General features: G+C 42.8%; 1 protein-coding gene across 1 annotated transcript; it reads right to left on the minus strand.

The window, feature by feature from the left end:
- Positions 1–2804: 2804 nt before the first annotated feature.
- On the minus strand, positions 2805–12621 carry ANKRD34B (ankyrin repeat domain 34B). Its single transcript, XM_076363058.1, has 2 exons — positions 12401–12621; positions 2805–7326 (listed from the first exon to the last, which is right to left on the minus strand). Exon 2 carries the CDS (start codon positions 7297–7299, stop codon positions 5746–5748), a length of 1554 nt encoding a protein of 517 aa, XP_076219173.1. The 5' UTR covers positions 7300–7326; positions 12401–12621; the 3' UTR covers positions 2805–5745.
- Positions 12622–14073: the final 1452 nt, after the last annotated feature.

The raw sequence follows: 14073 nt of genomic DNA on the forward strand, positions 1-14073 counted from the left end.
TGCCTAATTGTGATTCCTCTCATTGTGGTAGCAGAAAAAAACTGCATATGCAAATTCATAATCTCAATGGGGATCTGTCCAAGCAGAATTAAAAGGTAAAAGGTGTTCTCGTTACTGTGTTTTTAAAATCTACAGGTCAAGTTCATATTTTAAAATGGACTAGCTTTTGACAGAGAAGGCTGTAACTCGCGCATCTGTGGCAGCTTGTGAATGTCTTCAAAATTGCTAGCTGATGCCTTCAGGGAAAAAATACAGGAATTAATTACAGTTCATCAGCATGCATCTGCGTCTGGCTTTCAGAAATTTGGGAATAAACTGGACTGTATACAATTCTAAAAAAAAAATCTTCACTGTTCAATTTCAGATCTGGGCATGTTTTTTAAATGGCTGAACATAAATTCACTTTTTTTCCTGCTTGGGACAAAACCTCTGAACCAACGTTAGATCTACAGCGTGGTGCCAGAACAGGAGATGCCATCTTTACGATTAAATTTAAAATAGTGGTTTTGACCTCATGTTGATAACTCTGAGTCTTCTGGTGCTTCCTTAAGTGCTGGACTGTTGGTACCTTGGCTTCCTGAATCCCAGTGTAGATGAGCAGCACGGCTGAAGCAAGCCCTGCTTTGAGCTGGGGGTTGGACGAGACCTCCAGAGGTTCCTTTCAGCCTAGATTTTTTTTTATGATTTAATGACACATTTCACCTGCTGCTGCACAGCACATACTACCGTAGAGGATTACTATGGATGCAAAAGGAGTTTTAAGTAATTCTTCTGTAATTCCTGTAGTTTGGAATCGAAGTCCTCGGGTTCTGTTGCCCATTTTGTACCAGCAAAAAGAAGCAGGCTTATGTTTTAATTGTGTGAAATGCCATGTCAACAGAACCCGAGGATCTACGCGCGTCATCGGCCAAGGAGACGCCCGTCTCAGATAACAGGTGTCCTTGTTTGAAGGACAGGAGTTTTGCAGGAATTTTGCAAGTATGTATGTATATATTACAATAAGTTTAACTTGTGTAAAGGAGTACAAGACCTATTATCTTTTAAAAAGGATTAATAGCTGGGTATTTTATCAGAACAATTAGTCAAAAAAATTGGAATTGTATCCCTTTCACTCTGAAAAAAAAACCCCAAACCCCAGTTTCCTGAAGATGTATTCTTGTCAAACCTGATCTCCTTGAAGGCACTGCAGTGCCAGTAATACTTTAAGGTGAAAATGTGTGGGTCGAAAATGTTTTAAAACAGGCATTCTTCCCTCTAGTTCTGGACTTCAGCATTATTTTTTTAAAAAAAAGCTTGTCCCTTTTATGAATACAGCGTTAATGTTTTCAGTAGGATGGTTGGTTGTGACTTAATGTTGGCCTTTCTGTAACAAGCCATGCTCTTGTTACATGAACAAAATAGCCAACTAATGGAATAATGGTTTACTAATGCAAGAATTCATTTATTTATAAATACCTGATGTTAGCTGGAAAATGAGTTGTGCTGCATAACAGATGCAGAAAGATGAAGGTCTTATTAAGGATTGATGAGGAAAAAGAAAAAAAACAGGAATGTAGTGACTGGTTTACTTTACTATTTTTCTTGTGTAGCTACATCAAATTATGGCAGTATTCTTTTGGAAGTGCTGCATAATTGTAAAAGACAAAAATCAAAACAAAGCAACTCCAAATGCCTTTCTCCTTAAAGCAAAAAGTGCAGGGAAGGATATTTCAAAAACTGTAATTTGAACACCACGCCTTAAACACAACCTTGAAAACTGCTTTTTTACAGCATTCTTGTGACTTACTGTTACTAAATTTCTTAAACCAAAAAAGGAAGTTTTTTAGATGATCGCTGTTTTTCTGTGAGGCAACCACTCTTTGTCTAGAAGGTACTTTCATTGTATGGTTTCACAGCATTTTGCAGAGAAAATGAAAACCAAAAGTAGAAGAATATTTTTTACCTTTCTAAACTTACCACGTAGATTCAAAATCAGTAATCTCGTAGGTAGCGTATTTTACCGAAAGCTGTAGCGTGTGGTGACGGGAATGCTTGCTCACAGAAATGCCACTTCCATTTCCTATAGTTTAAAATATGAATGTTTAAGGATTTATGTCATTAATCTTTCTGTAAGTTAGCGTGGATGAGCTTCACTGATTTTTCACTGTAATGTCTGAGAACTAGTCCAGATGGTTCTCTCTGGATGGGAAGCCACAGCTCTTAAAAGAAAAACTAGCAAGGAAAAAGTTTCAGTTTGTGGTGTTTTCTTTATCAAGATGCATAAAGAACGCCTGAAAGGTATTTTGTTGTTTGTAAACGTTAATGTTGGGGGGGGTGAGATTTACATTATAAATTCAGGACTGCATTCCCATTCTTTGCTTAAAAGACATTATGGGTGACGGGAAAATGACGAGGATTAAGACTTCAAAGATGGCAGAAGTGTATCTCCACTGAAGCGGAACAACAGTAAGCTACCGACAGACTGAAAGAGCCTCCCTCACACAATGCTCTGTACTAATTTAGCTATGTTGGATTAAATCTAATTAACTGTTCCAATTTTCCTGTATAGAGACAGCCTGAGAAACACACAGAAGCAAGTACCTTTGGTAGTGACTCAGCGTCTCCTAAGTGGTGAATAAAAGGATGTCTATTTCCATATTCCCTGAATGGGGGAGAAAACGAACTTTTATTTATGCATCATAACAACATCAAGAGAACAGAACTGAATTGTTTTTCCTGTGAAGGTCACTTGTAACATTGATGCAACAATAAACATTAATGTTAACCTTTCACATTACTTCTGCATCACAATTAAGCACAAAATACTGGCAACACTACAGAAGAACTTCACTTCTCAAGACATTTGCCATTTTCCTCCACTGTCTGAGCATTTTGTAAAAAAGTTACCGTTTCAGTTGAGGGAGCAGTAATCCCATAGATGTAATTAATTCTGAAATCAATATAGCAGAAATGGGGCTTTATACCTTCAGCGAAGATACCAGTTAGTTAGAACGTCTGACCTATTAGCTGATTTTTTCTAAAGAATAATTTGTATTTTTTTAAAGATATATTTTTAGCTTCAAATATTTAACTTCATTGCGAGATCAACAGACTACAAACTGCCGATCCCATTTATAGTATCATAAAAGCATTTGAAAAGTATACCGTGTCTGTATGTGGTGTTTGTAGGGACCAATTTGTACCCAGTTAATAATTTAATATTGACATATGTGGTTCCACATAATTTCTCTGCCATAAAAAGATTTCCATGTAATCCTTGTTTCTACCCGGTATATGCAGATGCTGATCCCGCAACATCTCCTGAGGTAAGAACCTGAATGGAACCAAATACTCCCATCACCTTCACCATGTTTCCACCGGTATTTAACAGCTCTTAAAATGTACATAACTTCACTTTTGGAACTTTCTCGGTTTTGGATGCTTAATGTGTAAACTCAGGTGGTGTTTTGTTGGGTTTTTTTTAACATAGTGAACACCCCTTGTTTGTGTATCTGCAGAGACTGGAGTTTGCCAGCCAATCCATAAATGACCAGGAGTCTTTCAGTGGATGAATAGTCCATCTCTAATTAAAAAACATTTTTGTGACTGGTACCGACTGCTCTCGAGGGGTGAGAAGCTAAACAAGTGTGACAGTCATCTCCGAGTAAGTCAAATGCGACAGGGTAGGGCAGCTCAGGGTGAGCCTTCCCCACTGCCACCAGAATGCCACGCGTCCCAGGCTGGCAGAGCTGTGACTGGAGGGGGGCAAAGGGTACCACAGCTTTCAAGACCCGTATTTTGTGGGGAAGAATTCATTCTGACAATCGCCATACAGGTTTGCATCTTTGCTTGTTCTAGCTACTTTTGAGAGCTTGGCCAGGGAATGAACGGTAACATCATCTGCCTTCTAGGAGCCGTCACTAGAGATTGGAGAGATTTTGTCGCAAAATTGATTTCAAGATTTAGATTTGTAGTTTCAGATCAGCACTTGATGCACAACTCTGTTGTGTAGAGATGTAAACCATACTCCTTTACTTTCCAGATGTCAAATGTTCCCTTCGTCAAAATACGCATATTATGAACTTTTTGGACATTTTTATATTTTTACATAAAAAGGTCTTTACAGGGACTGTGTGTTTATCATCCACTTGGAATTGTCTCATACTAAGGGCAAAGCTAAATAACATTACAGTTATTTGTTAGGCAATGTCACACTGGGTGAATTTTGACTGAGCTGCAAGAAGGCAGATAGTACCCACTGTGTATTTTCAGAAAAGAAGTATCTCATTTCAGTATACAGAAATTCACATTATACAGACACAATTTCAATGCAATTAATTTCTGTAAATTACGACAAAACAGAACACATTCAGTATTTCTCAGTCTTTAGAAGATGAGTTATAAAATGCTAAATGCAATACCAGAAATCAAGCATCTATGGAATATGCACAAAGACAAGGTACATGTTTGGAATTGCAAAACACTAAATGGGAAGGAAAAACAGATTTTTAGATAGAGATACTTAAAAATATGCAATAGCTTGGAGGCAAAGGAGTGCTTCTCATCTGCAAGAAATTCAGTCCTCTGCTTCAAATTGGGCAGAACGAAGACTTCCATCTCCCAGGTGAGTGTCGTAGCTGTCAGATTTTTTTTTAGGTCTGTCTGAGCAGGAGGACAGAGCTCTTCCTTGCTCCCAAGCGTGTGTGTGTGAAGCGTCATCGCTGATCAAGACAATACCTGGATGTATCCCACCATCTGTGTCCTGCCTTGAAAAGAAACCCAGGCCTGTGACTGGGGAGAAAGAGCTCCTGCGTGATCTGGAGATCTGTTTTTTGGGAGTCCGGAACTACAGAAAGTAATGGACCCTAGTTTAGATACAGCCCCTGCCGCCCCTCATCCTTCATCTTCTTAAATGAGCAGATTTCCGCAATCCAATAGCTTGAGAAGCTCAAGTTGATTGATGTGCCTAATTGACAGCATGAACAGGGTTTGGTCATTTTACATGAAATTATTCAGGACCTCTTGCTTGCCGTGCTGGCTTCTTGACTCTCCCAGGTGTCACGTGCTGAACTTGAGCTCTCCGGTGCTCTGCGTATCAGACGGACTTCCAATGGGCAGCAAGGCGGCACCTAAAGCAGGCTCCCAGTCTTCAGCTGGCATCTCCTGGGCGTAGCTATGCATGCCACACAGCTCTGCGACGTGGATTTTATTCACTCTCTGTGCTGTCCATTTACATGCAGTAAAGCCACTGAAGCCAGAAGACGCTGCCTATGCACACCTGCCACTGACCACCCTTTGTGCACACTGGTTGCGCCTGGGATTGCTGGATATTGCACAGCTTGGACAGAGTCAGAGTGATGTCCAGCATCACAGTCAAATGTTTCAAGTTCCCACATTCCATGTGTACCACCTTTCTGGGTGAAGAAAAAGTACACGTTTGGGGAAACCTTGGAGGGATATTATTTCCAACCTAAAATGAGACCTGCAGTGCCTAAGACCCTTTGCAGGTTCAGCCTGTCACAGGTAAGATTTCAGTGCTGAAGTTGAAAACATTATGAAAACAGCATAATAAACATTCCTCAGTTTGCAGAAAGCAGCATCATTAGTTAAGCATACCTTTTAATGTAGTCTCTAAGCTATTTAACTCATTCCAAAGCAGAGTGCCTTACACCACAGACCTGCTATCTCTTGTGATATGTATCATTACAATCAGATAGTGCAGTGAATGTGTATGTATCGTAAAGATTTTGTAACCCTTTAGTCCCGTTAAAAATTCACTAATTGTTTGATCTGTTCAGTCTGTAATGACTGCCTCCTTAGCAGCATTTTCGTGGTTTTGGTCTCTCTAGGGAAAGCAGGTGCTGCTGGCATTAAGTGTTTTTGTCCACAATAAATCATCCCAGAAACACTGTTTATGAAAGTAGTATCTGGAATTGGGGGGTGAGGATTCACATGCAGTGGTGGAAGAAAACCTGGTCTTGTCTGAGCAATATGATCCAACAACAAGGCTCCTGAACCCCGTCTTTCTAGAACAGCTTGATTTCTCCTGCTCAGGGTAACAGGAGGCATGTTCTCCAGTACTTCTCCAGAACTTGATAACAAAGAGTGAGATGGAGAAAGAATCTTTTTCTTTCCTATCACTGACTTACTGTCTTCTGCAGCAGCAGGACTTAGACTAGTAGTTAACTGAGAATCAGAGCTGTAGTGATTTGCTCCTAAATTTCTTTTCTGGATAATACTGCTGAGATTTGAAATAAAGTTGATTTGTCCCGAACTGGCATCCTTACCCTTTGGAATCCCACTGGGGTTATGTTTCTCTTCAACATAAGGAGTCTGAGAGTTTATCTCATCATATGATAATTTCCTTGATCCAGTTTGATCAAAGGTTTTCAATAAATGAGCAGTGTCTTTTATGTCAATACTTTGGTGCCTAGTGATGAATCTCTTTGATAAGGCGAGGCTGTTGATTTTAAAAGTGAGCTCTTCTTCTGGAGTAATATCCTGAAGTTCTTGTAAAGAGGCGATTTTACTCTGGTGAAACAGTGACGGAGAGCTCTTTATCCAAGGCTCAGACTGTAGCCGCTGCACTTGTGCCAGCTTGGGCCCTACTTTTGTTGAGCTGGATTTTCTCATCGGTGAAACTGTTTGAGATGAGCTGTCCACGCTTCTTGGATGATCCAGCTCTTTAAAGCTGAAGACTGCTTTTTTCGTTTCATTTGAACTTGCAAGTGGGGATGGAGATGTTTTCAGTTCTATTTGCGATGGGGAAGTGCAAGCAGTTGGGAAATGGCATTCTGCGAGGTCTGCAGGAGGCACGTTTAAGTACTGCTTCGTCTTCTGCCTTCCCAATGGGGACTTGTCCCTCGTGATGATGATGACTTCTTTCCCTCGCGCCCTGCAGGCGTTAAGAAGAACTTTCAGGGTCTCTTTGTCTTCAGAGTTTATTGCATACACAAGTGCAGAGCAGTTAGAGTGATCTTGCAGGCTTGGGTCAGCTCCGCTTTTCAGGAGCAGAGATACCACTTCAGGGCCTGCTTTTTCCAGACAAGCATGCATCAAGGCTGTCTTTCCAGATTTGTCCTGTATATTCGGATCGGCCTTGTTTTCCAGGAGGTATTTAACCATTTTCGCCTTGCTGACACTCTGGGAGTCCACATGCTTTGTCCTACAAGCAATCATTAAAGGGGTTTCACCTCTGTCATTGCTCTCGTTGATGTAGGCACCGCCTTCTAGTAACAGTCTGGTGAGGCGAAGGCGGCTTTGATAGACGGCTCTTATCAGGGAATTCCCCTCTGCTGGCAGCTCCACCATTTCAGTCATCGCACTTGTCTCACACCTTCCTAGTGGCTGCAAAGAACACCTGGTTTTCAGAGAAAGTAAAGAGCACACCCACCCACCCCCAAAAAAAGAAAGAAAAAAGAGGATTTAACTGTATGAATTGCTCCTGTAAATACCCCAGTACTTGGTGAAAAGGAGGGGGGAGGGGGGGAGGGAGGTATTCCCACCTCCTAGACTTCAAGAAATGCATTAAAAACTTAAAATAATATTTGAATATAATTATAACATTTACAGATGCTTAAAGCATGACTGTCACCTTTTTTTTTTTTTTGACTGCTCTTCCTTTTGTCACACTCTGCCAAATAAGCTGAAAAAAAAGTTTAATTCTCCACACTCTAATGGCTTTATACTGTCTACACCCAAGTGGCTGTACTATGGTCATACCACTCCTGATTTGTATTAGTGCAAGAAACAAGAATGGAATGAATCCTGCAGCATTTTTTTCATTGATGTGAGATACTGTGTCACATTCACTTATTTTTTCTCATAAAACGACTATAATAAACTTCTAGAAGTTAATGAGAAAAAGAAAGTTCGTGGGTCTTAATAAGAAAAGCAAGCATAGTAAAATATTTTTTATCTAAGAAGAAACTGGTAAATGGCTGGAAAATAAATGTTAGTGTCTTTTATATACATTTGTGGAATTGCACTACCCTCCTTATGCTGCTTTGAAAACATACTAGTCTGAGTGAAACAGCATAAATCAAGTGATACACAGCCTGCCCCGCTCATCGTGGGGATCAGTGGGCTGCGAGGAGTCCGGTACCTGGGCAGACAGTATCAGCTCTAAAACAAAAGAAATATTTGATAGCATCAAAGAAAATCTAGAGATTTCACACAAAAAATTTAAGAGCTTAATGTGGTATAAATAATGAAAGGTCTTGTATGAATGCACACCTGCATACATGCAAACAATACAATTAAACTACTTTTATTTGTGTCTTTCATGTGCTTGCTTACCCATGTGTAGGGAAAATCTTTAGAGAAAAAAAAAAAATCAATATTTAACAGTTGGCAGAGCAATATAATTCCAAGACAAGATTAGACATGGATATGAAAATTACATTTGTTTATTTACAGTATATTTCTAGAGAAATAAAAACGTTTAATTAGTTGTAACTGCAAAGGAAACTAATAGAGACTTATTTTTATTTACCATTGAAAGCACTAGTAACATTCTGGTGAATAACCAAAGAGCAGTAGTTTTGCTCTGTTTTTCTTCGATATTGGAGTCTTACTTTGAATTCCAAAATCACAGGATGAATCAACATAGTTTGTTCCAAAAGTCCAACAAACAAACAAGTCAGTTGAAATACACATGACATTTTTTATCACAGATTTCCCCCTCCCCCCATTTATTTCACTCCATAGCATCATCCTCTGCAGCTACCGGTGCTTTTCCTAAGCAGTGACATTCAGTGGCTTATCAGTCACAATGAGAACAGTTAGTTATGGGGCTTCATACATGCGATGTGTTAATTAAGTATTTAACTATTATTCAATATAGTCATTGTCTGGTGACATGGTGCAATAATGGTCATGTGTAGCATGTGTTTGGGTAAGATACCTCACAATATTTGGTATGTCAGGAAAAAAAACACGAGACAAACGCATGAGATGAACCAGTTCACCTTTGGCAGCATTTATTTCTGGGCTTGTGGCCCTCACAAAGGCTGTTCATGGTGTATGTATGACTGCAGTGCTGTTCTGAGAAATCAATGAGGATGAAAGAGGGCCAGAACTTCTCTGTCCACCCTTATGAGAGTAAACATCCCACTTCTGATCACCGCTGAGAGTGGGGGCACTGCTGTGGTACTATCATCTTCTTTTGACTGGTTTGGTTTTGGGGCTTTTTTCCCCTTCTGTCCTGATAAAACATTTTTAAAAAGTAACTGCATTGAAATTACTTTAAGGATTCATTCCATTATACTGAAAGTACATGATTCAGTAGCATCTATCTCAGCTTTCATTGATGTGCAAATCATTATTATGAAATACATATTTTTGTCAAGTAATATATTCAAGATTATTACCAAGTCTTTTATAAAAGTATCCAATTAATTTGTGCATTTAGATTTTCAGAAACTAAAGAGAAATATCTTTTAGATAGCACACATGCTGGAATTCCATTTGTGTTCTCCCTTGGTTCTGACCTACCTAGAAGTCATCAGTGATTTTAGATTTCTTTCATATTTATCTAAAGCTCTTCTGAAACTGCTTGCTTTACTTAAGTGATGGCATATAGCACTTCTTACACAAGCCTTTTCATCTATAGAAATACTTTTTATGGCCAAAAGAACATTAATCAAGCACAGAAAGAAGAATGCTACTCGAAGTCATGCAGCAGGTCAATGCTAAAAATGAGACTGTTTTTCTGACATCTGATCTAATGCCTCCAATTGCTTAAATTCACTGTCTCCATAGACTTTACCAGGACTATTAATGTGAGTGAGGGTAGAGGAAGGCTAGTCTAAGCCAGTAGTTAATGTTTGGAGTAGATTGTGTAGCCAGGATGTTGTATGAACCTGGCCTGGAGAAAGCCCAAGATGTTTTTGTGCAGGCAGGTCAGCAGCTCCAGTGTGCCCGAGATCTCACCAGGGCTTGTAGGTACTAACAAATATCATTTCAGAAACCCAACTAACCATTGTATCTGCAGGCTGGGACTGTCAGGTTTGCAAAGCAGGCTGGCTAATCCCCGAACAAAGGAGCACAAGAACCAGGGCTGCTAAGGTCCAGCCACGTTATTTATAGGTTGATCTTACACTCTGCGCTGCAAAGGAAAAGGGGGCAGCGTGGCAGCAAAGGAAAGTGGAGAAAGAAATATAAGGCGGGGAATAAAAATCCACAAATACTTCAGAATCAGATTAATATGATTAAAAGGAAGTGTTACAGATTCGCAACTGGAACAATGTAATGTAGAATACATTCTTAAATGCTGGACGAAGATAACCATGATTTCATCTGGAGAATCTGTTAATTACAGGGGAATGTGCTTGGGGCTGCATCATCCTAAAATTGCCACTGTGGGAACAAAGTGCAGCTGGACTTTTGTAAGACCCACACTGACACTGGCTCAGTGGAAATACACGTGCCACACCTGGACCGCATACAACCTGCTCCAAAAAAAACCCACAGCTAGCTATTTTGAAGTGGAAGACCACAGCTCAAGCAGATTCCCTAGAAGAGTAATTTATTTTATAATTCATCACAGATTGATGCTAAACAGATTGGGATTATAAAACATTCCTAAATCTAATTAACTGCAATGTCAGAACCACTGACGTGTTACTGAGATGTCAGGAGTGACACAGCTGCTTTTCAGCTGTGGAGGTAAACTTGTGCCAAGATAGTTTAAAGAATGAGGAACTATGCAACCTAGCATGTGACACTGAATCATGAACTGGGCTTTCAGATTATCCACAAATTTCTCGTGTTCTTGTACAAATAATATTCCTGGAACACTCTTTCTGTCTAGGAAGAGCTTAATTTTATTTTCAAAAAGCAATATTTTCCTGGAAAGTGCTCTGAGATGAAGTAGCACAAAGCACCTCATAGTATGAAAATCAATTTTTGAAGCCGATGGTGATTTGTTTCCAAGAAGTAGATAGCCACTGTTGTGGATTTGTGCTGGGTCCTATTCTGACGTCAGCCTGGCAAATGTAATAGTGATTTCCCACAGTCCTATTCTGATACAGGTCCTGCTGCCATCGTGGCGGGAAAAGCCACTAAAACTCAAAAAGTTTTAGCAGTTCCTCCAACCCTTGCTCCTTGATTTGTAAATAGCATTTAATTACTAGGATAAACTCTCACAGTGTTTTGTTACATCTAACAGTGGAAATAATCACAAAATTGAGGGGGAAAAAGCTCACCGATGTTATAATGTATAAACAAATATAAACATAAACAACATTTTCACTAAGTAAAGGACTGCTATGAATCAATATTCTTGCAAGATATTACTCGCTTTTTCAATGTGAAAGCCAAATTTTTGCCCTCTGTGCCTCAGCACTCTCAGAGCTACACAAACAAGCTTTCACAGTAGTGTTTAAAGAGTCTAAAATCATTCCAGTAAAATTAAGTCATCGATTCTCATCTCGGAAAAAAGATGTGCTTACACACTTGAAGGACATAAGCCTTTAAATATTTTTGTGATTCTTCATAACCACACTAACCCTGTAAATTCTCTTAGTCAGTTTAACAAGAACTCTGATTTCCTACACTGTCATAAACACATTGAAACGTACTACATGTGAAAGTAACTTTTGTTTAAAAATTACCATTCTAACACAGCCAAAACTTCCCTCTCCCCCCCAAAAAATAAAGTTGCCAGAATCAAGTCCAGTTTCGGAAACCCAGCCTGTAAAGTGCAACTTTCCATAGCAAAGTGCCTGTCTCTTCAGCCTTGCCGTGTTCCAAGGTTAACTGCAGGACGGCCAGGATCTGCACATTTCTCACCCGTCTTCGCACTTGGGATATCCCGTGTTTGTACTTTTGAAGAAAGTTTGGAGAGGTCCAGCCGGCTCATTAAGCACTTTTTTTCTGTCACAGCATTTATCATCTTTCCAAGTACTCTTTCTCGTTTGGAGGTGTTTCCTATGGTAATAATTACTGCCAGAGAATGGTTGGAGCATGGTGGAGAGCACTAGGAGAGGAAAGTTTTCACTGGGGCTCTCTACATTAAGGTCAATGTTGTTGCCCATTCCTGTTTCACAGCATCCTGACTTGTAACCTAACGGCTCAAAAGTTTTTTCTGAGGGAGATCTGGAAAAAACAGGGACAGGCAACTTCTCTACAGAGAAGTTACAGAGACCCCACCTGAAAAATTGTGTTTATATGGCTAGAGGAGTAAGCACGTTAAAGGCGTTTCCCTTAAAAATTCGCCAAGAAGGAAGGGACTGGTGTTTGAACTGGGAAGAGCCTGACAGAATCGCTTTGCAAGACAAACATCCCGCGTACAAACAACCCTAACGTGCTGTAAGACATTAAAGAACGGCGCCATCCCCTTCGTGTGGGGAAAGGCGAAGGCCAGGCGACACGGCACCGGGCAGAGGTGTCAGGGGGAGGGCGAGGGGAACGTTTTTACCTGTCGCCGTCGGCGGCGTCTCCTCCTCCCGCATCACGGCCCGCCGGGCGGGAAGGGACGCGTCTGCAGCTCCTCGGGCAGCTCTCGGCGAGGGGAGCCGTCTGCCAGCCCGCACGGCATTCCCGCGCGGAGCCAAGGAACACCCCCGCCGCAACGCACACCGGCAGAGCGTGGAAGTTCAGCTTGTGCCTTCCACTGACCGGCTTTCAGCAACACCCCGCCGCCGATTCGCCCAGGAAGCACCGGCGCGGCCGCGGGAACGCACACGCTGAGGGAGACGGCGAGGAGGCGCGGGCTCCCCGGCAGCCTCCGTCCCGCCCCAAACGGCGCTGAGGAGAGGCGAGAAGCGGCCGCCACCCGCAGCTCACCTGCGGGGCGGGGCGGGGCCTTCCCGCCGGGGCTGAGCGCAGGCGGTGCCGCCGGCCCCGCCCGGGCTCCGGCAGGCCCGCGGGGGCGGAGCGGGCAGCGCGGCGGCGCCCCCCAGCGCCTGCGGCCGGCGGGGCGAGGCGGGGCGGGGGGCGGCCGCGGCGGCGGCGGGCGGGAGCGGAGGTGGGCTGCGGCCACACCCGCTCGCCCTCACAGCCCCTCACGCCCACTCCCTCGCCAACTGCCACACCCTCTCACCCCCACACACACCTCCTCACACCCCTCTCACACCCCCCTCAACCCTCTCACAACCACCCCCACACCACTCCTCAACCACCGCCTTGCACCCCCTCAAGCCCACTCCCACACACCCTCACACCCGCAACCCCCCACACCCCTTCACAGCCACTCCCACACCCCCTCACACCCCCTTATGCCCACACCCACTCCCCCTTACACACACCCCCACCCCCAAATCCACTCACACCCCCTTAAACCCACACCCCCTCAGACCCATACACCCCACACACTTACCCTTACACCCGCCCACCACCTCACTCTCTCCCACACCCTCACACCCACCCTGACACCCTCACACCCACATTCACTCACATCCCTCTCATCCCCTCACATCCTCCCACAGCTTCACACCCTCAGACCCTTACACATCCTTACACCCACATGCCATCACCACCATACACCCTCAACCCCGCCAACCCTACACCCTGACACATCCCCACACCCTCTCCCCTCTCTCACCCCCATACCCTCACACCTATACACACCCCCATCCCACAACACCTCCAGTCGTTTCCCCCCTGGTGAAGAGTGTGGCCATCACCCCTCAGGGCAGAGACAGCACCGAGATGCGTTCTGCTGTACTTACTCGTTTCCTTTACGAGTAGTGAATGGTAGAAACAACCCACCTAAGGCCCTTCTTCACCACCTCACTGCTTCCCACCGCCCAGGGGCATGAATTTAATGGCGCTAATAGGAACTAGAGGAAGGCGAGCCCAAAGAGGCGCTCCCTTCAGGTGTACTCAAGTTTTACTCTGCAATAATCCCTGGCTGCTTCAGACAGCAAAACTGCCAAAAGGCAAAAAAAGGATTTGGGTCCTACCCACTTGGAGGAGGTCTAAGAGGTCCCAGTTCTCTCACAAGGTTTCTTCATTATTAAGTAATCCTAAATCCATCCAACTGTTTAAATTTTTTATTATTAATTTTTTTCTTCTGCAGGACTCATGGACCCCGTTGGACATGAAGGCCTCCATGTCAATATGGGATTACCTGATGCCATGGATTGTCTC

This window comes from Aptenodytes patagonicus, chromosome Z (genome assembly GCF_965638725.1).
Source record: "Aptenodytes patagonicus chromosome Z, bAptPat1.pri.cur, whole genome shotgun sequence".
Classification (NCBI taxonomy): Eukaryota; Metazoa; Chordata; class Aves; order Sphenisciformes; family Spheniscidae; genus Aptenodytes; species Aptenodytes patagonicus.